At 34.3% G+C, this 27,093-nt stretch overlaps 1 protein-coding gene across 2 annotated transcripts in view; it reads left to right on the forward strand.

Annotated features, from left to right (window-relative positions):
• gnas (GNAS complex locus) overlaps nt 1–27,093 on the forward strand; it is a 50,972-nt gene that overhangs the window by 6,088 nt on the left and 17,791 nt on the right. For both annotated transcript variants that reach the window (XM_083533816.1, XM_083533817.1), the window contains exons 2-5: nt 6,530–6,602; nt 9,749–9,803; nt 9,886–10,005; nt 20,712–20,809. In XM_083533816.1, coding sequence (XP_083389942.1) covers nt 6,530–6,602; nt 9,749–9,803; nt 9,886–10,005; nt 20,712–20,809 — 346 coding nt within the window. The remainder of the gene's footprint in view (nt 1–6,529; nt 6,603–9,748; nt 9,804–9,885; nt 10,006–20,711; nt 20,810–27,093) is intronic.

Consider the following 27,093-nt stretch of genomic DNA (forward strand, 5'->3'; position numbering starts at 1 on the left):
AGAGTCCAATTCTTAAGCTCCCTAACAAATGTAAGCTTTTTTCCTGATTAACCTTACTGATAAGTGGTTTTCTTAAAGCTACACAGCTGTTAAGTCCTAATCTCTTGAGTTCTGTTTGCATTGTGCATGTGGAAATGCTTTTACTTTCACTATTTAACATAACTGTGTTTATTTTAATGATTTGATTTCACTGAAAGAACAAATCTAAACAATTCATAATATTTTTTATTTCATTCTTCCTTGAAGATGATGGTTCACCACGGTCAATCCAAGTTATAATAAATGTGCTTTGGACAGTTCTTAACCCAATTTTAGTAGTTTCAGCAATCTCCTTAGTTGTTGATGCAGGTCAACAATTTGACCTTTCTGAAATGGAGAACATCTTTTCCATGACCACAGGACATGTTTTGTTATGGTTGTTTATTATAATAAGAAGCTACTCACTGCACCAGTTAGGGTTAAATAACTTGTCAGCTGGAACATGATCACTACAGTAATTATCCAATGGAAGGCTTTTATCCATTTGTTTAAATAGAGAGAAGGTTTATACCTTTTTGGAAGGATCTTACTTCTCTGCTGGCGTAAACCCTATCAGAAACATTGACATACATTTAATTATATTTCTGCCCTAAAATATGTATTGAATTATTCCCAGTAGTCTATTCTCTCAATTTCAGAGGGTTCCTCTAACAGATTTTAAAGCTTTTTGTTAAGAATTATTTATGCTTTTGCATTAAATTTTTTTTGCACAAAACACAATTTGTCTTAAATTCAAATCTTCAGGAAAAATTTAATTTATGCAAAATAAAATGCATGGAAAACCTGGGGTCATTTTATGAGGTTAATATTGATGATTCTGTTAGAGATGATGTATGTGGGTGGTGCAGCTGTGGCTACAGTGACAGGAGACTGAATTGCTGAATTGTGATCATTGGGTTTCTTGCATAAGTAATGACATTCATTCTCACTGTATGAGACCTTTTTTATGATGCAGCACTTTATACTGCGTTTTTCCCTAATATTGATGTTTTTTTTATAGCTGTAGCATCATAATGATGGTATTAAGAGGTGGGTTGATTCAGGTAGGACACCACTGAAGGCCTATCTGTGAAATGCAATGGCCCACTACTGATAGAGTACTAATGTTATGACCGGTGAGTAAATAACACTGATTATCTCTTTGTTATGGTACCTGTTAGTGGGTGGGTTATATTAGCAACAAGTAAACATTTTGTTCTCAAAGTTGGGACTTTGACAAGGGCTTGGTCATAATCCTTATTAAAGCCCCCAAGCAAGTGTATTACTTATCATCTCATCATGGGTTTTATCCAGTTTGTGATTATCCAGCCATGCCACTTTCATGATTTACATGAAACTGCAAGTTTATAAAATGTCCCAACCCGTTAGGTTATGTTTGCTATTTTACTTTTAACAAAGAGTCAAAACTTGTACATGCTCATCTACAGTTGAGGCCATATCTGCATATTTCCATTGTGTTCCACAGTGTGTTTCAATAAAAATAAAACATTTCAGCTCCAGATTCTTCCTAATATATTCTCAATAATCCATGTTTCTTGGAATTGTTACTTAGTAATGTAAAAAAAAGGGGGATGTTTCTACACCCCTGGGATTGATAATTTAAAATTCTATGTTTAGGGTAAAATTGGACAATATATGAGCTGTTAAATATGTAAGTAACCAAATCAGATATATCAATATCAATATCGTGTCGGTCATGCCGAAGCGGATCCAGTGGAATTGTCAAATATCAGTTTCATTTTGAATTAAAATTGTGTAAGTATGAACTAAGCTGTTTGTACTTTAATATAAAAAAACAGCAGTGGTCTATTAAGACAATAAATGTGTTTCTTAAAAAAACAAAATGCTAAATGAAAAAAATACACTGGGCCTCATTTATCAGCTATTTTGTAATGTGTATATCTCACTAGATCATAGAACATCGAAAGAACAGCAATCCTAAATTTGACATAAATATAGTCTGGGGGAAAATAAACAACCTGGTTTTTAATAACAATTGTTTTCTATAGTGACAAAAAAAAACACACTTTCATTTCGTCTTTTTTTTTTCTCCACAAAAAAATTCATCCAGCATTCAGAAACCAGGTGAAGGAAAAATAGGTAGACCTGTGCTACAAACATTGAGAGAACTTAGCAGCTAAGGGTTACTAATGTAATGCACAAGTTAATCATTTGGGTTTATTAAAGCCGAGACTTGGTGTTCTGGATCATTTAGGTGTGTGTTTATATCATTTCTACAAAGAAATACATCAGCCATGACCTAATGGAAAAGGGGGAAGGTAGTCCTTTAGACAGCTCTTTACCTAGCATATGCAAGTACATTTACATCCAGTATATCTGAAAATAAACAATAATGCTTGTAATAATTTTTTTAAACCAACACTTTGACAAAATTTGGTTTAAGGTCTGGGGTTAGCTAAATAATTAAAACTGCTACAAGTTAAAACATACCTTAAGCTGCAGTGATTACAGTATTGCATGAACAATGTTTTGTGTAGTATTAATTGCCTGAAAAAATTTATATATCTGTCACAATACATATATAACCAAAATCACCAGTTTGAACCAACTAAAAAAAAGTTCACAGTTCTACATCTGCTAAGAGATCATTTAGAAATGGGGATGTAACGGTACACATATTCGGATCGTTTCGATACAAGTCATGCAGAAAATAGTTAAACTTTTGTTCCATCACAAACGTATTAACAATTTTGTTTAGAACACAACAAAAACCTCACACTTTGAGCACAGTGTTACTTTTTTTTTGGTTATTTTTTTTATTATTATAAAACTTTAAAAAATAGTCAACAATACCAGGGTTATAAAAAAGAAACTAGTTAGTGAAGTGTCACTGTGGCTTCTTACTCCGTACTGGAAATATGATTTGTATTGCGTTGTAAAACGTTGTAAAAAAGATTTTGTTTTGCGCATGCATGAAATTGCTGCTACTTCTGTTTTTACAACGATCTAGCGATATGGATTCTTTTGTGTTTTATGCCCAGCTTCAAGAATATCTCTTAAAAGGAGAAAATCTTTCCAATCCCACATATTGATAGAGTGAATAAATTAATGAATGAAGGATGGAAGGCATGAAGACATTTGTTGAATTATGCTGAAATAGAACAGTTTAGTAGAACATATCACTAGAGAATTACATTAAATTAAAATCTCACACACACACACACACACACACACACACACACAAATTTCTATTACCCAAATAGGGTTAAACAAATGTAAACTAGTAAAATGTTTCTATTTAGTTAATTTTATTTAATCAATTTAATTTGTGCCAATTTAAGTGATTGCTTAATTTATTCTATATTATAAAGTGTTGAATTAATTTTATTTATTCTATATTATTTTTTCTAAAATATAATGAAATATTATTTTAGATTATTTAACCAAACAGGCATTTTAATAAAAATTTGTTTTAAGAATGTATACTGTTTTTCACAAATGTTAACAATAAACTTTTTAAATAAAAAATAAATAAATGACAAGCAATTTTATGTTTTGCTTTTCTTCCCACTAACTGTACCGAAATCGAATCAAAAACTTGAACTTAAAAACCGAGGTACATACCGAACGGTGAATTTTGTGTACCGTTACAGCCCTATTCAGAAATAAATGTTTAGATTAAGAAGATGACTGGGAGGTGAAAGAGACAGTGTGCCTATTGATTTGTGAAGGTCAGGTTTAACCAGACCTTGTGATTCCAGTGTAATTGGTAAAGTTACAGCACTTGTACTAGTCACAGTAGCACTTTAATTGGAGCAAATGCGCACATATATGGTTAACGCTTACTTTTTCCCCGAAAGGCTGTTTGTTTATAATTTTTAGGATCAATATTAGCACATTATACATTTTAATTTTAATTTCACCCTTCCCTGCCCCTGACAACTCCACAGTCAACCGAATCTTCAACTGAAGACATTGTTCCCAGCAGTCAGGTAAAATAAAAAATAAAAAACTGCTTTAAGTGGGCTTTAAGTGTACTCTGGGCTCATAGGCTCGTAGTACCAGAAATGATTGTGGTCTTTTTCTGTTCCTACTTTCCATCACAATCCATTTATGACTTTGCAGCGTGTCAAGATTTATTTCCATATGTATTGCAACTTTTAGCACTGGCTTAACAAAAATAATTGTTGCTAAAAATAATGACAGTTAAAAAAATTAAACAATTTGATAATGCACTTTCATTTTATAGTTCTCTTGTTGGAAGGCTCAGAAGTTGGCTCTAATGGCTGTTTTAGTGTTCTCTTTGTGTCCCCCTCTGCCCTTTTCATCGTTTTATAATGCGCTTTATTAACTTTGCTCTACATTTAAATTGTTATTTTTCTTCACATTTTTTACAGGTTCACAAACAAATTTTGCAAGTCTGTACTGAAATACTGGCTTATGGATTTCATTAGAAATCCAGCTTGAATTTGCAACCAATGATTTATAAATTAAAAAATGTATATTGAGCAAGTAGAATATATTTTGTGCTATGCCATTATATATAAATGTATGTACTATCATTTATACAGTAAATGAGGTTATCAATAATGTCCAAAAGTTTTATGCTGTTCATTATGTTATATACACCAATCAGGCATAACATTATGACTATATATATACACACACACACATACATACATTATATGGAATGCTGGAATCAGTTAATCGAATTGTATACAATTTTATATATGTACTTATGAATAACACAGTCCAGCCATGTTGGAAGTTGCCTCTGTGATAATTGATTTGAACATTGCATTGAATGAAAGTATAAAAATGCTTACATAGTGCATACATCTTCTATAAAAAGACAAGAAAAATGTGCCCCTTGATGTAAGCACTAGAACCTTCTATTCTTACTGAGCTTGATTGGGCTTTAGGTGATGCTAAGTGATGTTTAGCCCATAACTTGGTAACTGGGTTAATTTGCTTTGCAATTTTGGACCATTTAGCTCCACCCACTTTGTGAGCCAATCTGAATAATTATATGAATTAGTCCTAGGACGTTTGTTGTGATTAGTAAGCGTTTGATATTTACTACTAGTCAAAAAAGTCGTTGTAGCAGTATGGCAATCACATTAAGGTCAAATCAAAAGTGAAGGAGTTTAATTCATCCTAATAGCTGTAACTCATGCTTGTTCCATCAATTCACATGAAACAACAAGGATCTGAATATACGTACCTTCACAGTTTGGGGAGTAGTCAACAATAGGGAGTGAAGTTAGGTCCTAGTGGTTCAATGGATCTAGGAGATACTGTAGGACCCATTGAGTTGTCTATTGAGTAAGTACAATTGAGCTGAGATTTGCTGTGCAACAATGTAAAATACAGTGTATGGGTATTTTTTACAGTTTGGGAAATTTGCTAAACCTACATTTACAAATTGTTTCTCTAAAATCTGGTGCTGCATATCTAAAATCTGAAGGTTACTCATTGTAGTCAAGTCAAGTCAAGTTTATTTTAATAGCGCTTTTCACAACAGACATTGTCTTAAAGCAGCTTTACAGAATTCAAGAGTCAAGGTGAATGGTGTTCATTTATCCCTGATGAGCAAGCCATGGCGACTGTGGCAAGGAAAAACTTTCTAGATGTTATGCGGAAGAAACCTTGAGAGGAACCAGACTCAAAAGGGGAACCCATCCTCATTTGGGTAGTCTGACCCTCAATAATTAAAAACATGTTGACATGCTGCTATGTACCAATCAATATATTTAAACCACAACAAAGTGATTGGTGACTAACTCTGTTCCTGAATGTCATTATAACAATTAAAAGGCTGATGTTGCTAGTCCCTCTCTTGGCTTTTATAAAACTAATTGGGTGGGAGCTAACCTGGCAATCTGTCTTTATGCTCATGTGTCCATAAATAAAGGTGACAATTTAAATACAACAGTGTCTTAATATGGGTCTTGGAGCACTTGCAATACAGTATAATTTTGCCTTGGCATAGACTCTCCAAATCGCTGGAATTCTACTGAAGGGAATATTAAAATCTCTCAATTGTGTTTTTTTTTTTTTTATGATAATGGTGGCGGTAATGTTAAATTGTCTTTACCACATGAGTAAGAGGTTTTTAATTTTGTCTTCTTTTTTTTTTTTTCTTTGGGGTGGTTAAGATTTAGTCTTAACCATCCCAATCCTAATAATTTGCACCATTTTGTATGGTTCTGCCTGACTGGTCTTGCATACTGGATGGTGAGATGTCAATTATGAGTGCTAATTAGATTAAGACCACACCACAAACACTTTTCTGATCAGTGTGATTAGTGAATTCATTTGATCTGTGTTTAAGGATACCTTTAATGTAGTGTACATGTTTGTTAACATACTGTACAAACATTTTGTAAAATGCTTCCTCTGGCATTGAGTATATTTTCAGACTGCGGATTGAGTGACCTGTAAATTGTGCTGTTTAAATGCAATTTAATCAATGATCTGCTGCCTCTATGTTTTACCAATGCTCTGAATGTCTTTTTTTTTTCTTTAGGAGCTGGAGAATCGGGCAAAAGTACTATAGTCAAACAGATGCGCATTTTGCACGTCAATGGCTTCAATGCTGAGTAAGTGCCATTTCCAAGTCTACTTTATGCTGTCAGTGTCTTATCATCAGTGACATTTATTTTTTACACATACAGCTATAAATTGTCATTCATTATTACTTTGTTGATTTTTATGACGCTTCTTCAAGAGATGTACACCTGAATATTGTTTTTGCTCTGATATCGGTGTTAAATGCTGGTGCAGTGTAGGGTTGGATATGACTTGCCTTCTGATCTGATCCAGCAACATGTACATATTTAAATGTAAAGTAAACGTCCTGCAACTGAACTTAGGAAACTTGTCTTGTCTTACAAGCATGCTGCCACTGTGCCTATGATGTTTCAGGTAACAACAGAAGTTTGCAGTTTGTAGACTGACTGTTGTAAGGATGCCAGTTTTAGATGAGTATTGGCTGTTGACTGTCCTTAATTTATAGTTATGTTTTTGTGGATAATTTTTTATTTAAAAAAAATGTTCAGTTATGTCGGTGGTGTAGACAGAACAGGTCGGATTTGGATTGGATGGATGGTTGTATACGCTCATGCAACTTTAAGATACAGCGTCAGTGTAAAATGGTTGGAAATAATCGCTTGGTCAGCTTGAATAGAATGAGGCAGCAGGTTTTATGTCCGATAGGTGATCTAGTACAGTGTTTTTAGCTTTGTAAAGAATTTTCCTCTCTGAATTAAAAATGACAAATTAAGCATATAATTAAATTGTAATGCCAGTTTGTGTTTATTTTATATATAAATATTTAGAGACACAATTGAAAATGTATTTATATTACTTGCTTACCTGTGCCTCTTCTTTGATTACATTTTTAAATGTCCATTCAAAACACCTGTTACTTCTTTTGGAAGATTTTGGCAGCTTTAAACATAACTAAATTTAAAATTGCATTGCTCAGGTAACAGTGATGACGGCAAACTTGTATGTACATTTATAAATGTCTCTGCTGATTGGTCAAAAAAATATTTTACTTGATTTTAAAAATAACCACCATGGGTGGTAGTAATAAATAACTTTTCTTGCTAAATAGAATTGCCCTGCCAGCTACAATTGGACAAATGTTGTAACCCTAAATTGAGAGGAAAGCCATCCCAAATTAAGCAAGAAGTTTGGAACAACCTAATGCTCGTCTTAAATAAACTCTCTGTACTTTTTTTTCAAATCCATCTCAACTATTACAGCAAAACTCTGTCAGAGGCAGACCTACAAGTAGGGTGTTTTTAAGTGACTGTCATCAGTCTTGATTTGAAAACACTTAAGATTTAAGAACATTTTTGTGTAATTTGGCATGTCTTTTTTTTATTTTTATTTTTTTATAACTAATTATACAGCTGGATATCATCCAATAATACATATACAAACAAATTATCCCAACATAGATAACTCAAAAAATAAATAAAAAAAACCCTAAATAGCTGTGTTGGTGTAAAATGAGTCCTATATCTATTTTTTCCCAATTGGACAACTTTTAGCTATTAGTTTCTTGCTCTCTCTTTGCATTAAAAAAGAGAGCTGCCAATCTGTTATAATTTCTGGGCTGCAAAAATGATCTGTTAAAAGGGAAAACTGAGCCAGTGGTACATAATGTAGTTTCATCAGATGTATTCACATAGTGCTCAGTCGTGGTAGAGATGCATCAGTTAAAATATTACTTTTAATCAGTAAAAGTAAATGTGCTCTTGCTTAAACTCTGTTTATGTGAAAAAGACTCTGTTAATCATATCACACCAATCTATTAATATAATGATATTGATTAGTCAAACAATAATTGATATCTATTAAAATGATCTAGATCCCAAAACCACCTTTCCAACCACTCAAAATAAAAAACATGCAAATAAGGCCAAATCATTTATCACTCTCAAAATGTTATACTTGCTGTTGAACTGACGTTGAAGTGTATGTTCGTGCTAAGCAGATACCACCGAGCAGCAATAAAACAAGTTCAAAACAGAGCGTGCACTCTACCCTGATTGGTGGCTTGCTGTGTGCTTGGCCATTTAAGTTTTTATGATTTTATAAATAAAAATTAACGACTGATTTAGCAAAATGTAGTTAAGTAAAAAGTAAGATATTTGACTGAAATTGATTGAAGTTAAAGTCTCCCCAAGTGGAAATACTTCAGTAAAATAAAGAGATGCGAAAAAGCTACTTACTGTAAGTACAGTAATGAATTGCATTAGCGTTACTCTCCACCATTGATTATGCTAGAATATAAATTAAGCATTAGGTACTTCGGCACTACCAGTGTATTAAGGGCTCTGTTTATTTTAACTAATAATGTATAATTGTCTGATCCAACATGATTTTATAATCTTTATAAATCTTTATATAATCTTTTTCTTAATCTTTATAAATGTTCTCTCTCAGTTCTTTGACAGTATTTTTGCCTGTACTGTGTTCCAGAAAACATATTTTGAAAACAGTGACTTTGGTGTGGAACAGTGAACTTGGAAGTCCTGACTAATTCCTGCTCCAATGAATCCAGCTTTGCTTTGCATACATGGCAGTCTATAGCCCTGTACAAATTATGCCTGCTTCACTTTATGCATGTTTATTATTTTTGTTTTCCCTTCTCATTTGAGTGCAAAAGTTTAAATTCACTTATACTTCAATTTTGCTTGGGTACTAAACACTTTATAATTAAGACCTTGATGCTCATATTAAACTTGCTTTCAATATATTCTTTGGCAAAAAAATTTTTTTCTGTTTTTTTTTTTATATTTCGCTATATAGAGTCACCCAGAATAGGATAGGTTTCCCTTTCCCTGTTTTGTTTAGTTTTTGTCTTCCCCAAAGTTAATTCCTTTGCTTTTGTTAAAAGAAACATAAGTAAAATGGCCTATTTGTATTTGTGTAAGAGGTACAATTTGTTAACATTTTTCCTAGTTTTATGGCTTTTAAGGTTCTTTAGTCAGTTATAGCATGCTTTTTAAAGAAAGTTGCTGATACCTGAATTTTTTATTTTATTTTATTTTTTTTATTTTTTTTTTTAAACCCAGAAATTATGTGCAAATTAACAATTGGAATCTAATAAATAGCAAACAGCAAGTGCAATTTTGTAGGTGTATATTTTTTATATATTTTTTTGATGTAACAGATGACAAAAACAAAAAATCTTGCACTGCTAATGACTGATAGTTTGTTTGTTCCACAGAGAGAAAAAACAGAAAATTCAGGACATTAAGAACAATATAAAAGAAGCTATAGAGGTAAGTGTTGATCCTCACAGAATATTAATGAGCTTACAAGTGCTATAAGAAATGTCATGTGAAAACTCTGTTCTTTTTGCAGACTATTGTGACTGCAATGAACAATTTGGTACCTCCAGTTCAGTTAGCCTGTCCTGCAAACCAGTTTCGAATTGAGTACATCCTCAATTTAACCAATCAAAAAGACTTTGAATTCACTTCGGTATGTATAATGATCTCTTTGCTGAGGTAGGGGGGATTGTTGGTTGGCTGAGGTGGGTGGAGTTTGAGAATGTCTTGATTGTTGTGCCTCCAATTTTTTCTTATCCCATTCTTTGAAAGTTGCACAAGTGAATTGAGCAAAGCTTCCAACCTGAGGGAGCATAGCATACTCTTGAGGTTTCATTCCACTGCAGTTATTAGCACTGATGATAACCTTTAAACATTTCCTAAAGAGTGTTTTTTTGGGGCCTTTTTGCTCTTTATGAAAACATAAAGTTTTGGAAAAGATGAACATTCAACTCTTTCATTCGACTTAAATTTTGTGTTACTACTGGGTTGTGCTGTGCAAACATTTCCTTACTGTAGTTGATCGACACAATTACAATTTTGGTTTGGAGCAAAAGGAATGGGGAACAGCTTTATCATGGTTAATAGGTAGAAGTAATATCTAATATCTAACTAATATTAATCAACCCCTCTGTTCTGATCTATATTTAGATGAAAGCTAGCTGATTGATTTGGTTCATAATACAGTAAATTGATGTTCATAAATGACTGGATTATTTAGGTTAACTAGACTTATTATAGCCACTTTAGTACAGATAGCATAACTATGGAAACTATAGGTATAGAAATGATGAGGAACATTATAAAAATGATGAGGGTGTTGGCAAAGAGTAAATGCTTAATATATTTAAGTAGTGAGTGAAGCAATGTGGACATTTTATTTGCTTGAATTTGCTGGTTTCTTTTAACTGTGAAATTGGAAATTAAAAGCAGAAATTGTAGCCTATCAAGCTATTATATTGTCTTGGCATACAGCTAGGGCTGAAACAATTCCTTGAGTAATTTGATAAAAAAAATTTATCAATGCAAATTATTTGCCTCGATGCTTCATTTAGTTTATTTAACTACGCATTAAACGTTGTGTTTCCCACGGACCGTTATTACTGACGCACAACTCGCTAAACTCTGGAGCACGCTGGACATGTAACACAGAAGACGCTGCAGAATAAAAAATGGCAGAACTGGAAGAAAACAGCAAAGTGTGAGAAGATGATTCAGAAAACGGCAGAAAAAGGTTCCATAGTTTTGGATCATTTCAAGCTAAAACATGAAGAAAACACTATACAGCGTGGTTACACTTTTTAAATCATTTGAAATTGATTTTCATACTTTTATTTATTTACAGTGCGTTCAAAAAGTCCCTCTGCAGTGGCCGTAAAGAGTAGGGAGTTGAGCACGTTTTTAAAGGTGGCGATAAGTACATAATAAATAATAAGTAAATACATCAGTGAGAATAATTGAGTTTCATTACATCTATATTTTCTCATAACCTACTCTACGCGGCCAATGCGGAGGGATTTCTTGAATGCACTGTGTTTGCATTTTGATGTAATATAAAAATTACTGTTAATGCACTAAATGGGTTTAGTTTTCACCGATATTTTTGTATGCAATTGTACTAGGGACAGAAAATTAGTTAATATATGCAAGTCTTACAAAATGCAAGATCATCATAAAATAAATATAGGTATTTCAATAGGTATTTTTAAGTTATATTGGAATGTGTGTGTGTGTGTGTGTGTGTGTGTGTGTGTGTGTGTGTGTGTGTGTGTGTGTATATGTATATATATATATATATATATATATATATATATATATATATATATATATATATATATATATATATATACAGTACAGACCAAAAGTTTGGACACACCTTCTATATATATACATATACACACACACACACACACACACAGTACAGACCAAAAGTTTGGACACACCTTCTCATTCAAAGAGTTTTCTTTATTTTAATGACTATGAAAATTGTAGATTCACACTAAAGGCATCAAAACTATGAATTAACACATGTGGAATTATATATGGAATTATATACATAAAAAAAAAGTGTGAAACAACTGAAAAATGTCATATTGTAGGTTCTTCAAAGTAGCCACCTTTAGCTTTGATTACTGCTTTGCACACTCTTGGCATTCTCTTGATGAGCTTCAAGAGGTAGTCACCTGAAATGGTCTTCCAACAGTCTTGAAGGAGTTCCCTGAGAGATGCTTGGCACTTGTTGGCCCTTTTGCCTTCACTCTGCGGTCCAGCTCACCCCTAAACCATCTCGATTGGGTTCAGGTCCCGTGACTGTGGAGGCCAGGTCATCTGGCGCAGCACCCCATCACTGTGTGTGTGTGTGTGTGTGTGTGTGTGTGTGTGTGTGTGTGTGTGTGTGTGTGTGTGTGTGTGTGTGTATATATATATTTCAATAGGGTTAACATTGAGCTAACAAAAACTAACAACTAATATAGTGCAGTCGTACTCAGTTGGGCCAATGAGTCTGCACTATTCGTGTAAGAGTCAAATATTATGAATTTAGCACTCAAAAATAAAAAAAAAACAAATAATAAATGCGATTTAAGAGATTTAAGGCAGCTAACAAAAATCAATGGAAAATGGCATTTTTTTAATTTTGTGATGTGATAAATCACTTTGTACATCATACAAACTCTCTTCTCCACAACTGTGCAAGCATTTTTGATTTATTTTTAGATGTGTCCACTTTTCTTTCTTGCTTTTTGTTCATTTATTTATTGTTTTGCTTCTTTTAACTCTAACTGTAATTTGCAAAAACCATTCTTACCTTCTGTGGAAGTAAAGCCATATTTGTAATAAAAATCCCGATTTTATATTCCTGTAAAGGCGAATTTCACTCTGATTGTTCTTACTAGCATCAATTGTTTACAGATAAATTGGTGCTAAAGTGTGACTGCACATGACCTTTTTATTAGCTATAACAGCTCAGAGAATTTATTTTTTTATTTTAATTATTTTCTACATTTTTAAACTAGAAATTGTATATTTGTGTACATATATATAATTATTATTTTTATTTTTATAATACAATATTTAATCATTTGAATTTAGTCTTTTATTTTTCTTTCCAGAGCTCTGTAACCCAATTATAAAGGGCCCAGTACCCATTATTGTATGTATATGTAACCAACCATTTAAGGTATTACTGACTTGGAGGTTGTAGTATTTTTGTAGGTTTATAACTATACTGCAAAAAGCATTATAAATATAAAAAGAGATACAAACCTTTATCTGATTAGTCCAATCTGGCCTGTGCTTTTGCACCTCTAGCTTCTTGCTTAAATTAAGTGGTAGAAGGTAGTGAAGTCTTCTGCTGCTTAATAGAAACGCCATGTAATGTTGCATGTGACTTACATGTGGGAAGCTGGAGCTCTGAATGGCATTATTTTTGCATTTGACTTACAAAGTAGGGGGAAAATGCTGTTGGAGGAACTCTGAGCTGAGGAAACTGAGTTCAAAAGTAAGAGTTGTGAGTTGAGGTAGTGTTTTTCCTTTCCTTTTTTCCAGTCTGAAGTCAGGAATTATGAATTATAATGTGTGTGGCCACATTTGCATTGTTTCCTTTGTCACTGTTATTTACCTAGCTAATAACACAGCAAATAATTTAATAAGCATTCAGATAGCATGAGCCAACATTTTGCATGTTTTTTTTTACGTTTAGATACCTTGTCAGATTAGTACGGGTTTGGGTCTCCTTGTTCAAGTGAATGGTTAATTTAAGTCAGGTGTTCAAATATAGTGTACGGGTACAAAAGCCTAAAGCCGCTTGTGCAAATGCTACTCTTTTTAATGTCTTATTTTATATTTAACCATTTTCATTACAAATTATGCAATTAAATATTATTGACAGCAAAGTAAGTAAAACATAGAATCTTTGAAATATTTACACTACTAAAGTTTAGAATTTCCTAGTATTTAGTAAATCTCCTTAATAACACCGTGTACTCAAGCTCAAGTTTGTCTAATACCTTCTGATTCATTTTAGATCAAATGCAATGAAGTGTCATTTAAAAACCTGTTACAAGCTTGGAAAAATTTTAGGTATTTATTTATTTATTGATTTTTATTTATTTATTTATTTATTTATTTATTTATTTATTTATTTATTTATTTATTTATTATTATATTTTATTTTTGTAAGTAGAAATGGGCAATATAACAAATCTGCTTGCATTTAAATAGGAATAGTGTGGAATCTTGAATTTAAAATATTTACTTTCTTTGTTACAAATTTAATATTTAAAAAATGTCAGTGATTTTCAGTGTTCTCAAAAATTTGCAGCACACTGAAAAGGAAAAAGACGGCGCACTGTAAAAACAAAAAAGATGTCTCTGGTCTGAATTTACGCATCGAAAAAATCACAAATACTCCTGAAAACTGTGATTGTGAGAGTTTACTTAGTTTCAGTATTCTAAACTGACTTGAGAAAGTGCATGCAGTTTTGGTATTGTTACACTGAGACTGATTTTCACTATATAACCAGGTTGTGGACACCTGGCCATCACAAATATACCTAGGCCCTCCACCATCGTAGATTCACATCATTGTACTGAAACAATTAAAGGAGACATTATAGGATGACTATTGTAGCATTACAATTTCCCCTTACTGGAACTACTGGGGCCTAAACATGTTCCAGCATGACAGTGCGCCTGTGAACAAAGTGAAGTCCTGAAGATATGGCTAGTCAAGTTTGGATTTGAAGCACACACACACACACACACACACACACACACACACACACACACACACACACACACACAAACTAGTCTAACTGGTTGATTTGGCTGTTGTAAATTGCTTGACAGAATGTTATGTTGCTTTCAATGTACCTTAAAATTTACAGCTTGAACCTCCATGCAAAATGGGGGCAAAAACATTGACTCCTCTATCTTTTGTTATGAACAGGTGATCCAGCTGTGTCCAACTGTGAGGAGTGATGTACAGTGAGGAAAATAAGTATTTGAACACCCTGCTATTTTGCAACTTCTCCCACTTAGAAATCATGGAGGGGTCTGAAATTGTCATCGTAGGTGCATGTCCACTGTGAGAGACATAATCTAAAAAAAAAAAAATCCAGAAATCACAATATATTATTTTTAAACTATTTATTTGTATGATACAGCTGCAAATAAGTATTTGAACACCTGTCTATCAGCTAAAATTCTGACCCTCAAAGACCTGTTAGTCTGCCTTTAAAATGTCCACCTCCACTACATTTATTATCCTAAATTAGATGCACCTGTTTGAGGTCGTTAGCTGCATAAAGACACCTGTCAATCAGTAAGAATACAACTACTAACATGGCCAAGACCAAAGAGCTGTCCAAAGACACTAGAGACAAAATTGTACACCTCCAGAAGGCTGGAAAGGGCTATGGGGAAATTGCCAAGCAGCTTGGTGAAAAAAGGTCCACTGTTGGAGCAATCATTAGAAAATGGAAGAAGCTAAACATGACTGTCAATCTCCCTGGGATTGGGGCTCCATGCAAGGTCTCACCTCGTGGGGTCTCAATGATCCTAAGGGAGGTGAGAAATCAGCCCAGAACTACACGGGAGGAGCTGGTCAATGACCTGAAAAGTGCTGGGACCACCGTTTCCAAGGTTACTGTTGGTAATACACTAAGACGTCATGGTTTGAAATCATGCATGGCACAGAAGGTTCCCCTGCTTAAACCAGCACATACCCAGGCACGTCCTAAGTTTGCCAATGACCATTTGGATGATCCAGAGGAGTCATGGGAGAAAGTCATGTGGTCAGATGAGACAAAAAAAAACTTTTGGGTCATAATTCCACTAAATGTGTTTGGAGGAAGAAGAATGATGAGTACCATCCCAAGAAAACCATCCCTACTGTGAAGCATGGGGGTGGTAGCATCATGCTTTGGGGGTGTTTTTCTGCACATGGGACAGGGCGACTGCACTGTATTAAGGAGAGGATGACCGGGGCCATGTATTTCGAGATTTTGGGGAACAACCTTCTTCCCTCAGTTAGAGCATTGAAGATGGGTCGAGGCTGGGTCTTCCAACATGACAATGACTCGAAGCACACAGCCAGGATAACCAAGGAGTGGCACTGTAAGAAGCATATCAAGGTTCTGGCGTGGCCTAGCCAGTCTCCAGGCCTAAACCCAATAGAGAATCTTTGGAGGGATCTTAAACTCCGTGTTTCTCAGCGACAGGCCAGAAACCTGACTGATCTAGAGAAGATCTGTGTGGAGGAGTGGGCCAAAATCCCTCCTGCAGTGTGTGCAAACCTGGTGAAAATCTACAGGAAACGTTTGACCTCTGTAAATGCAAACAAAGGCTCCTGTACCAAATATTAACATTGACTTTCTCAGGTGTTCAAATACTTATTTGCAGCTGTATCATACAAATAAATAGTTAAAAAAATCATACATTGTGATTTCTGGATTATTTTTTTTTTTAGATTATGTCTCTCACAGTGGACATGCACCTACAATGACAATTTCAGACCCCTCCATGATTTCTAAGTGGGAGAACTTGCAAAATAGCAGGGTGTTTAAATACTTATTTTCCTCACTGTATATTATCTTTTTCCACTTAGCAAACTTTATAGTCAATGCTATAGATTTGTACAGCTAATATTTCTTAATAGCTCAAAGGTCAGAAATGCTACCTTATTTACTGCTAATGTCATGCACAGCCATGAGGCACTGATGGAAGTTACAGTGAGGAAAACAAGTATTTGAAGACCCAGCTATTTTGCAAGTTCTCTCACTTAGAAATCATGGAGGGGTCTGAAATTGTCATCGTAGGTGCATGTCCACTGTAAAAGACATAATCTAAAAAAAAAAAAAATCCAGAAAACACAATGTATGATTTTTTTAAACTATTTATTTGTATGATACAGCTGCAAATAAGTATTTGAACACCTGAGAAAGTCAATGTTAATATTTGGTACAGTAGCATTTGTTTGCAATTACAGAGGTCAAACGTTTCCTGTAGTTTTCACCAGGTTTGCACACACTGCAGGATGGATTTTGGCCCACTCCTCCACACAGATCTTTTGTAGATCAGTCAGGTTTCTGACCTGTCGCTGAGAAACACGGAGTTTGAGCTCCCTCCAAAGATTCTCTATTGGGTTTATGTCTGGAGACTGGCTAGGCCACGCCAGAACCTTGATATGCTTCTTACAGAGCCACTCCTTGGTTATCCCGGCTGTGTGCTTTGGGTCATTGTCATGTTGGAAGACCCAGCCTCGACCCATCTTCAATGCTCTAACTGAGGGAAGGAGGTTGTTCCCCAAAATCTCGCAATACATGGCCCCGGTCATCCTCTCCTTAATACAGTGCAGTCGCCCTGTCCCATGTGCAGAAAAACACCCCCAAAGCATGATGCTACCACCCCCATGCTTCACAGTAGGGATGGTGTTCTTGGGATGGTACTCAGCATTCTTCTTCCTCCAAACACGTTTAGTGGAATTATGACCCAAAAGTTCTATTTTGGTCTCATCTGACCACATGACTTTCTCCCATGACTCCTCTGGATCATCCAAATGGTCATTGGCAAACTTAAGACATGCCTGGACATGTGCTGGTTTAAGCGGGGGAACCTTCTGATTTCAAACCATGACGTCTTAGTGTATTACCTACAGTAACCTTGGAAACGGTGGTCCCAGCTCTTTTCAGGTCATTGACCAGCTCCTCCCCTGTAGTTCTGGGCTGATTTCTCACCTTCCTTAGGATCATTAAGACCCCACGAGGTGAGATCTTGCATGGAGCCCCAGTCCGAGGGAGATTGACGGTCATGTTTAGCTTCTTCCATTTTCTAATGATTGCTCCAACAGTGGACCTTTTTTTACCAAGCTGCTTGGCAATTTCCCCGTAGCCCTTTCCAGCCTTGTGGAGGTGTACAATTTTGTCTCTATTGTCTTTGGACAGCTCTTTGGTCTTGGCCATGTTAATAGTTGTATTCTTACTGATTGTATGGGGTGGACAGGTGTCTTTATGCAGCTAACGACCTCAAACAGGTGCATCTAATTTAGGATAATAAATGTAGTGGAGGTGGACATTTTAAAGGCAGACTAACAGGTCTTTGAGGGTCAGAATTCTAGCTGATAGACAGGTGTTCAAATACTTATTTGCAGCTGTATCATACAGATAAATAGTTTAAAAATCATATATTGTGATTTCTGGATTTTTCTTTTTAGATTATGTCTCTCACAGTGGACATGCACCTACGATGACAATTTCAGACCCCTCCATGATTTCTAAGTGGGAGAAGTTGCAAAATAGCAGGGTGTTCAAATACTTATTTTCCTCACTGTATGTTCTAAGTAGGAGTTTGGATTTGATGGAAAGATTATTTTCGACTAAAAAATAGTAATGGAATTTATTCGATTTAAATGTTTACATTATTTCCACATGATTGAACTGCGTTTACACAAATTTTTATACATTCAGCATTTTATTGTGTATTTTCAAAACCCTGAGTAAAGTCAGACACTCTGCTCTCACCTGAAAATAAAGCCCAGTTCTTCATTACCACTTGCCCAAAGCACAATTCTAATGCATGTATTAATCATGCCGATTTTGAAACTATAGTGACCGATAATTCTTATTTTAAAAATAAGAGAATACTGTTTTTCAACGTAGTTAAGTTTAATTTACTTTATAATTTACTTGTTAGAACTATACAAGAGACTGTGCAAACCAAAATAGACACTATAACAGACTTAAAATTTATTTGAAGTAATTTTCCAAATATGTGATTATAAATGTGAAAAAAATATATATTTTTTTTAATTAAAATAAATGCTGTTATTTAAAAAATGTAATGACAAGTTAATTAGAGAAATGTTAGCTGCTGTTTGGACATTTAAAATAATTCAGTGTAGTATTTATTTTATGATGATCTTGCATTTTGTAAGGCTTGCATATATTAACTAATTTTCTGTCCCTAGTACATTTGATAAGATTAAAATGTACATGCTCTTGATTCTTTAATAATGTGACGTAGGACAGCTGTTAGTTGAGTTATTTACATTTAATATCAGCAAGTAATTGTTATTTTTACTTGGTTCCAAATACATGTGTATTTGATGTACCTAGTTACACTTTCTGAGTAAGATGTTCAGTTTTCCTATTGTAGCAGTTCAATAAGAATTAGATAGGAAACCAGTTCTTCTCTGCTACTTTTAAAGCTTAATATATTAAATGATAGCAAAGGGTTTATATAGTAATGGTCCTTTTGCTATACTAAAGTTTATTTTACATTGAACCCCAGAATGAAGAAAAAGTGTGACCTCTGTGACTTTGAACGTGGGATGGATGGTTGTTTCTATAAGGGCTGGTTTGAGTATTTAAAAAACTGCTGATCAGCTGAGAATTTTACTCAAAGCAGTCTCAAGAGTTTTCACAGAGTGGAGAAATAAAAAATAAAACCAGTGCTTGAGTGATTATGAAGGAAACCACTTTGTTGATTTGAGATAAATGACCCATTAATTTTGAGCTGCCAGGAAGGATAGACTGAAGTAACTTGAATAAGCTTTTCAACCATGATTAGCAGAAAACCTCCAAAAAAAAAAGCAAAACCCCACACTCTTATAGCTCATCAACCTCAAGATGTGGTGTGTTGTACATGCAGAGATGCTTTTCTGCTCACTACAGTTGTTAAAGAAAATATAATTGTGGTACTATAGGCTTCCTCAAAAACAGCATTTTTTGCTACAACAATAATGAAAGTGAAAGTGGAAAAATGCAGCATTATTTCCAAAGGTAAGATAACCTTTAAGATAACAAACCGCTATTAGTTCATTTTATTTAATTCATTTATTCTTTTTTTAAATGTTTTTTTTTTTTAATCTTGGCCAAGTCTGTGGTAGATCCAGAGCCTATACACAAGAGATGATGCACACACATTCACACCCTCAGTAAACCAAGGGGGAAATTTAATTTAATTTAATTCCACTTAACAGCCTGCTTTTGAGAGCAGGGAGGAAACCAGACAAAACCCTTGTGAATACGGGGAGAACATGGGAGCTCAGTATTAAACAAGGGACAACTGTGAGGTGGCAGCACTACCTGCTACACAACTGTGCCCATCTTAAATACCTTATATATATTATACCTTAAATTGTACAAAGAGTACATTTCTCTTTTTAAATTGGTTAAAAAAAAATATCTCTTCTAAACTCTGGTTCAGGCTTAGGGAAAAATTTAAAATTACTTTACAGAGATTTTTTTTGTCTTAATATGGCTCCAGAGGAAAATATCCATTTTACATGGATATTCAATATCACATCAGTTATATGCTGCAATTATTAGCACTCACAGTTGATGCCTGCCTACTTGATGCCCAAAACAATGCTTAAAATATGTCAGCAACTTTTTTAGGACTTAAGGTCAAATAATACATTAGGATTTTTGAGATGTTTAGGTATTACTAATATTATGAGTGGCAATACTGAGCCTAATTTTTCTAAATGAATCATTCAAAATAAATGACACGTTACCACATACACCTGAAATGGAGTTTTGTATATGTGCGCCTATCATGCTTTAATTATGTAATAATAACATTTTAATAAAATGTGATCACTGGCCTGCACTCATCTCTGCCATTGCAGTTGTCAGATATTATACTGTAAAAGATGATTTGGTGATTGGTTAAAAAAGCCAAATGCCATATGACAAAACTGTTACTGAAATTCTGACTTATAGCTGGTTGTGGAATTTAATTTGTTTTTAAATAAGGTTTATCTGCCTTGTAATACTACAAACCATACAAAATTTTTCGCCTAATCTTATTATTTACCTCATTTCCTCATTCTCAGTTTTTTCCCCATCTTTTCGGCAGGAATTTTATGAACACACGAAGACCCTGTGGCATGATGAGGGAGTAAGGGCCTGCTTTGAGAGATCCAATGAGTACCAGCTGATTGACTGTGCTCAGTAGTGAGTATAGATTTTTGAATCTTTCTTTTTCTGTTGCTAAATGTTCAGAATTGGGCATCCTCACATTATTATTTAATAAAGATTAAAAGCCACGTTGATAAGGAAATTAGACACGTCAATCTTGTCTATTGTGCTTTCTTTATTGCATTGATGTATTGTTTGATATGAGTCTGGTTAGTTCTTGAACAGTCAGCAGAGCTGTGTCGATCACAATACAGTATTACTTCTAATTACATTACATTACTCTGTGATCTAGATTAGATCATTAGAGGTTATTATTGCAGCCATTTAGCCATAAAAAAAAATATTGCGTGTATATAATACTATTCTGGTTGAGTATTGGTGCCGTGTAGCTTCTGAACTTTCACAATATTGTTATTAAACAGTTATTGCTGACTTGGTATTATTTATAAGTCTAAATTTTTAAGTTAGTGATCTTTCATTCAGTCAAGCAGATACATTTTCAAGTACTCTATCACACCTATAATATCTTTAATAATGGAAGAAATGTGCTTTAAAACTTCTGGGTTGTCCACAGATCCCCCCGAAACCTAGATGACAATTAAGAACCATAAACTTAAGTCTAGATATGACTTTCATTAACTGGAAATAAAACCCAGCCAGATGAGAAGTTGTTGTTAAGAGTTTTTCTTACTAGCTGGCTAGCCTTTACTGTGTTCACTGGTGCCCAAACATCCAGATGCATTTATAACACAGTTCTGTTCATTGCAAAAAGATGTATGCAACAAAACATTTGTTTGAATAAAAACTGTTTCATTTGATGCAAGTTGGCTCAATAGTTTTATAAATGCACACTTCTATTTTCTTAGTCTGTTCCTGTTAGGTAGTTTGTGAACAAGCACTGGACAAGAAGCAGATAAAACATGTGATGTGTGTTTTAACAAACCCTTCTTTGATAAATGTGAACTTTTAATTTTTGGAGGCTTCTCAGAAATTGTTTTATATAAAAAAAAACACAAAACATTTTAAATACTATTATAGGCATAACAAATTATAAGTTAGTCAGCACTTTTTGTGTGTTCTGCTCCTCTTTAAAGTGATGTTGTGGATGATAGGCTAAGCTGTTTAGACTGGCAGTGCCCCCTTCTCTTTGTGTGCTTGTGTAAACACAGAACAGAGGGGGAGAGAGAAAGAGAGAAGTTCACTCACTCCTTCCCATAGTCTCTTCACATGTAGAAAGCAAGAGTGTATAAGGCACTGGGGAAACAGACAGGTAGAGAAAAAGGATCATCCCATAGGTCTTCTTTTTTAAAAATCAGTGAGCAAAGATGCCTTCCAAAAAAGTATGTTGGAAGGAAGGAAAAAGAAAGAAGGGACAAGAAAATGATTTCTCTTTTGCCCCATTCAAGAGGTACTTTTTCTGTTAGAATATTTTTGTAGGTTCTTTCTGTCACTTTGGTATATCTGCTATTTGTTTGTAAGTTGCCCTGGATAAGAGCCTATGCCAAATGGCATTTTAACAGGGTGTGAGACACAATCATTGCATTCATTCAGCTTTCATGCAGATTTTGCCACAGTTCGAATCTCGTGCGCCCGGTTTATCGCGGACTTGCATTTGCCACATAAATAATTTGTTTAGCTGATTTTCTAGGTCTCTTGCGGATAGCACGATAGACCAAAAAACTTATAGGGATGTTTTTATGGATTTTTGTGTTGAAATAATGAAATTTATTAATAAAATGTATTCCTATTCATAAAGTTAACTCTTATACAGTACAGTACTGTATACATAAAATAGCATTTTTTGGGGTGGCATCCATTTATCGTGGTTTTTTGTTTATCGCTGGCGGTTTTGGAATGTAACCACCGTGATTAACGGGGTTCGATAAAATTTTGATTTGGGTTTGATTGGTTAGGGGGAAAAAATGCAAAACATAAAATTGCTTGTCGTTTTTTCATTTGCACAGTTTATTGTTAACATTCGTGAACATCATTTAAAACAATTTTAAATAAAATGCTTGGTAAATACTTAAAGTTAAATAGGTTAAATAGTATATAAAATAATATTTTATAATATTTTATTAAAATAAATAAGAAGAATAAATACAATTAATTGAATACACTTGTTATTATATTGATTAAACTGAGTAATCTTTTAAATTGGCATAAATTAAATTTATTAAATAAAATTAAATAAATGGAAAAAAATCTTAGTATTAGTTTACATTTGTTAGATACCATTTGGGTAATACAGGGGTGTGTGTGTGTCTGTGTCTGTGTGTGTGTGTTTTACATTTAATAATAAAATTTTAAGATATGATGAGATATGTGGAATTGTCAGGATTCTCTCCATTTAAGAGAAATCTTTGGAGCTGGACATAAAAAGCGAAATAATCAATAGCTTCTAACGCTATGGATTCTTTAGCATTTTCATGCATGAGCAAAAAAAATCTTACTTCCAGTACAAAGTGCATAGCCACAATGACACTGCGCTAAATCTACTTTCTTTTTTAATTTTTCTGGCATTGTTGTGCATGTTTTCTAGTTTATTAATAATAATAATAATAATAATAATAATAATAATAATAATAATAATAATAATAAAATGCTCTAAAAGAGACTAAACAAACTTGCAGTCCACCACTTAATACGTTTCTGAGGGATACTATATTGTCACTATATTCCGCACATAAATATATATGTATATGTATGTATATGCAAGAATATTTTGTTTTTATGCTCTACGTTGAGTATGGTTTAACTAATAAACATACACTTGCATAAAGCATCCATATTCTTCCATGCACATGTAGAGTAGAATATTAAAAACTTGAAAAGTATTAATTTAAGGTACATTTAGGACAGATAAAAATGTGGTTATGTTGCGATTAATCACGATTATATATTTTAATCAAATGACAGTTCTAATAAAAATCTATTAAATGGGTGTAAATGGTCTTCAACAATGTTTCGGTACTTTTCACCTACATGTGAAAGTAGGATTTAAGGTTTCTCAGCAGAACTTTGCTTATAGTATTCACTTGCTTTTTTCCCTAACAGTATTGCTTATAGTAACTCAGATAATCGAAGGCAGAACTGTGGTGAGCCAAAAAGCATTTCTGTATTAGTCTTTGATGCAGTTGGTCTGTAACAAAAGACTGCATTGGATCCTCTTTCCAAGAACAGGAATCCATGGCTGTTATGGGCACAGGCACATTAAAATTAGACAGTTTAAGATTAGAAAAAAAGAAACACCTAGTCTTTTTTGTTGTTGTTGCTTTTTACAACGTCATTGGCTATTCTATTCTGGCTGGTTTCTATTCAGTGTGTGGTAAGCAACTTTCTTTCAGCCGCATTTAGCATTTTTATTAACTCTGAATTATTTTTTTTCCTCAGTGTTTTTGCCTTTGAATGTTCCACATTCCCAACCTACTTGCCAACTAGCAGATTTATTATTACTTTGTGGCATACAATGTACCTGCTATGCATTGTATATTAATAAGTCATTGTTATAGCTAATTGGCAGCCTCTTGTTTTAAAAGACAGCACACACCACATACACATTTAAACAAACATGAGATATATATATATATATATATATATATATATATATATATATATATATATATATATATATATATATATATATAAATAACTTTTTTTTTTTTTTTTTTTATATAACTCCTGTAGTAGCGTAATTATAAAAACTTATGTCAGTTTGGTGTTCTAGAGTCCTCAGTCATGTGTCGGACAATGTAGTGAGGACACAAAGTAGTAAGGATCATTTAAAGAAAAGCTGTTTTTTCTGCTCATCAATATTGGTTAGGGTTATAAGGCCATTTCCAAACAATTTTGTTATTGTGCAAAATTAGTTAATACTGATGCAAATTCTGATTGGGGATAGGCTGGCTTGTTTTTTTTTTTTTGCCAATTTAAACAATTACTGAGACCAACTTACATTAAACCTTCATGACCAATATGTGTTTTAAATAATGTGCCTTAAATAATTTTTTCAAATATTATTTTAATATTAAGCAACAAGTTAAACAAAAATTCATAAGGAAACAAACTTTATACTGCAATTAACTTTTTTTGGCAGTTGCATGATGTTAAAAACATTAGCCCTAAATAAAAAAAAATACATGAAGATACTAAGGGCTATAGGCGCATGGCTGTGCGGCTGACTTGAGGATTACCGTTAAATAGTGACAGGATATTCACTGAGCTGTTAAGCTTAACATGGACGTGGGTTGACGTATACTGCTTGTATAGCTCACTGATGTAACATTGTTTTTCACAGAGTGGGCATAAACTGTTTGAGGTTTCAAATATTGCATGTCCCAAAAATATATTTTTGTCTAGGAGGCACACAGAATGCTCCAGGTGAGGTAAGAGTAGAATTCCACATCCTTCACAAATAAGAATGGGTTATCTAGCACAATAAATAGCACCATGCCATTGCATTGGTCATGCTGTAACTTTTAGATGGCTGTTGTGAATTCTGGTCTGCAAAATTCTTGGTGGTTCATAGTCAGTGTTGTGTGATCACTCTCTACTAGTTTGTGACTTTTTCTGTATTCACCTTCATGAAGTATTCTTGCCAGATGGGTTTGGGATTTTATAAGAATGGCTTGACTGATGACCTGTTTTACTTTAACAAGTTTTCTTCAGCTTTCAGTGCATGAGATTTCAGCTTGCCCTACCTGTCCAATAAAAAAAAATTGTTTAATCCATGTTTAATCCAACAAAGGCTAATTCTAATCTGTAACGAATCGATCCTTCCCCAGTCACTATTTGGTTCTTTTAGGATAATCTAAGGCTGTGTGCACATGAATCTAATTTGCTCAGCTGTTTCACACTGTCCCTGGCGGTCACCCAAGTTCTCTATACCCACAGTTATGTATGTAAATAGTTTACTGTGAACAAGAGAAAAGCAACTTTTTAAAGTTTCTCCCACTTGACATTTTACTACATTCATTTCAGGCATGTAGAAACATTTAACTATTTTCTAAAATTATGTAGACATTTAACTGTGTCTGCATTGCATTAAGAACATGTTTAACATTCAACTTTTACATGGTGCAGCTGTGTAAATCCTGCACTTCTACTGCTTTCCCTTAGCTGCATTCTTTCCCTTTTTGTCTCCTCCCATTCGCTAAACTGAAATCTGTTTTGTTCCCTAAAAGCCCAACCCCCTCTCGTTCTCTCCTTTCCACTGTTTTTATTCTCTCTCTCTCTCTCTCTCTCTCTCTCTCTCTCTCTCTCTCTCTCTCTCGCTCTCTCTCCCGCTCTCCCGCTCTCCCGCTCTCTCTCTCTCTCTCTCTCTCTCAAACACACACACACACCCTCCCTCCCTTGCTCTTTCTGGCTTCTCTCTAGTCACACAAGATTTGGAGCTGATAGTCTATTTATAGTTCCTTTGGTTCTGTCGCTATGACAACCGCACTGGAGGCCAGGGTGCTGGAGAGCTATTTTTGGAGAGCTGCTGTTATGTCAGACACACAGCCTGTTCTTTCTTTTTCACCGCTCCCTCTCTCGATCTCTCTTCCGCTTTTCTGCTCCTCTGTGGCAATGTAAACTTAGGTGTGTGTGTGTGTGTGTGTGTGTGTGTGTGTGTGTGTGTGTGTGTGTGTGTGTGTGTGTGTGTGTGTGTGTGTGAAGAAGCATGGATAATATAGAACATTTTCCTACTTCGGATTTGTTTTATTCATATTTTGCCCCAGTGTAACTGTGCATGATCAGACTGTTCTCAGTTGGAGAATTTGGTTTAACAAGTGAGATTTATGTACATATACACACTCCAAATCTAACACTTAAAAAAAGACCCTGATTGTTTATTTTGGTGTCTGCTTTTTTGTTTTTTGTTTTTATATTCTTGTAGTTTTAGAATTACCACTGATACGGCTGTTTCTCTGTTTTTACACAAACTGTTGATGTGCCTAACTTTTAACCTGAGTAGATAACTGCCTTCATTATACTGAACAGAAAGGGCTCTCTGTTGAACAAGTCATATGCCTTATGTGTGTGTGTGTGTGTGTGTGTGTGTGTGTGTGTGTGTGTGTGTGTGTGTGTGTGTGTGTGTGTGTGTGTGTGTGTGTGTGTGTGTGTGTGTGCGCTCGCTCGCCTGCACACATGCCACCAGAGGTTATTATTCTTGGAGTCTATTCATTGATGTGTGCATCTGTTGAAATCTTTGGACTTTATTTTAGTTTGCTTTGATCTTAGCTCTTCTCAAAATGTCAAACAATTGTAAAAATTTCCACAGATTCTGCCATTTTAGTGATGGACAAGAAATTTAATTTCAGGAATCCTAAACGTCAGGT

Source organism: Silurus aristotelis (assembly GCF_946808225.1).
Source record: "Silurus aristotelis genome assembly, chromosome: 2".
In the NCBI taxonomy this organism is placed as follows: Eukaryota; Metazoa; Chordata; class Actinopteri; order Siluriformes; family Siluridae; genus Silurus; species Silurus aristotelis.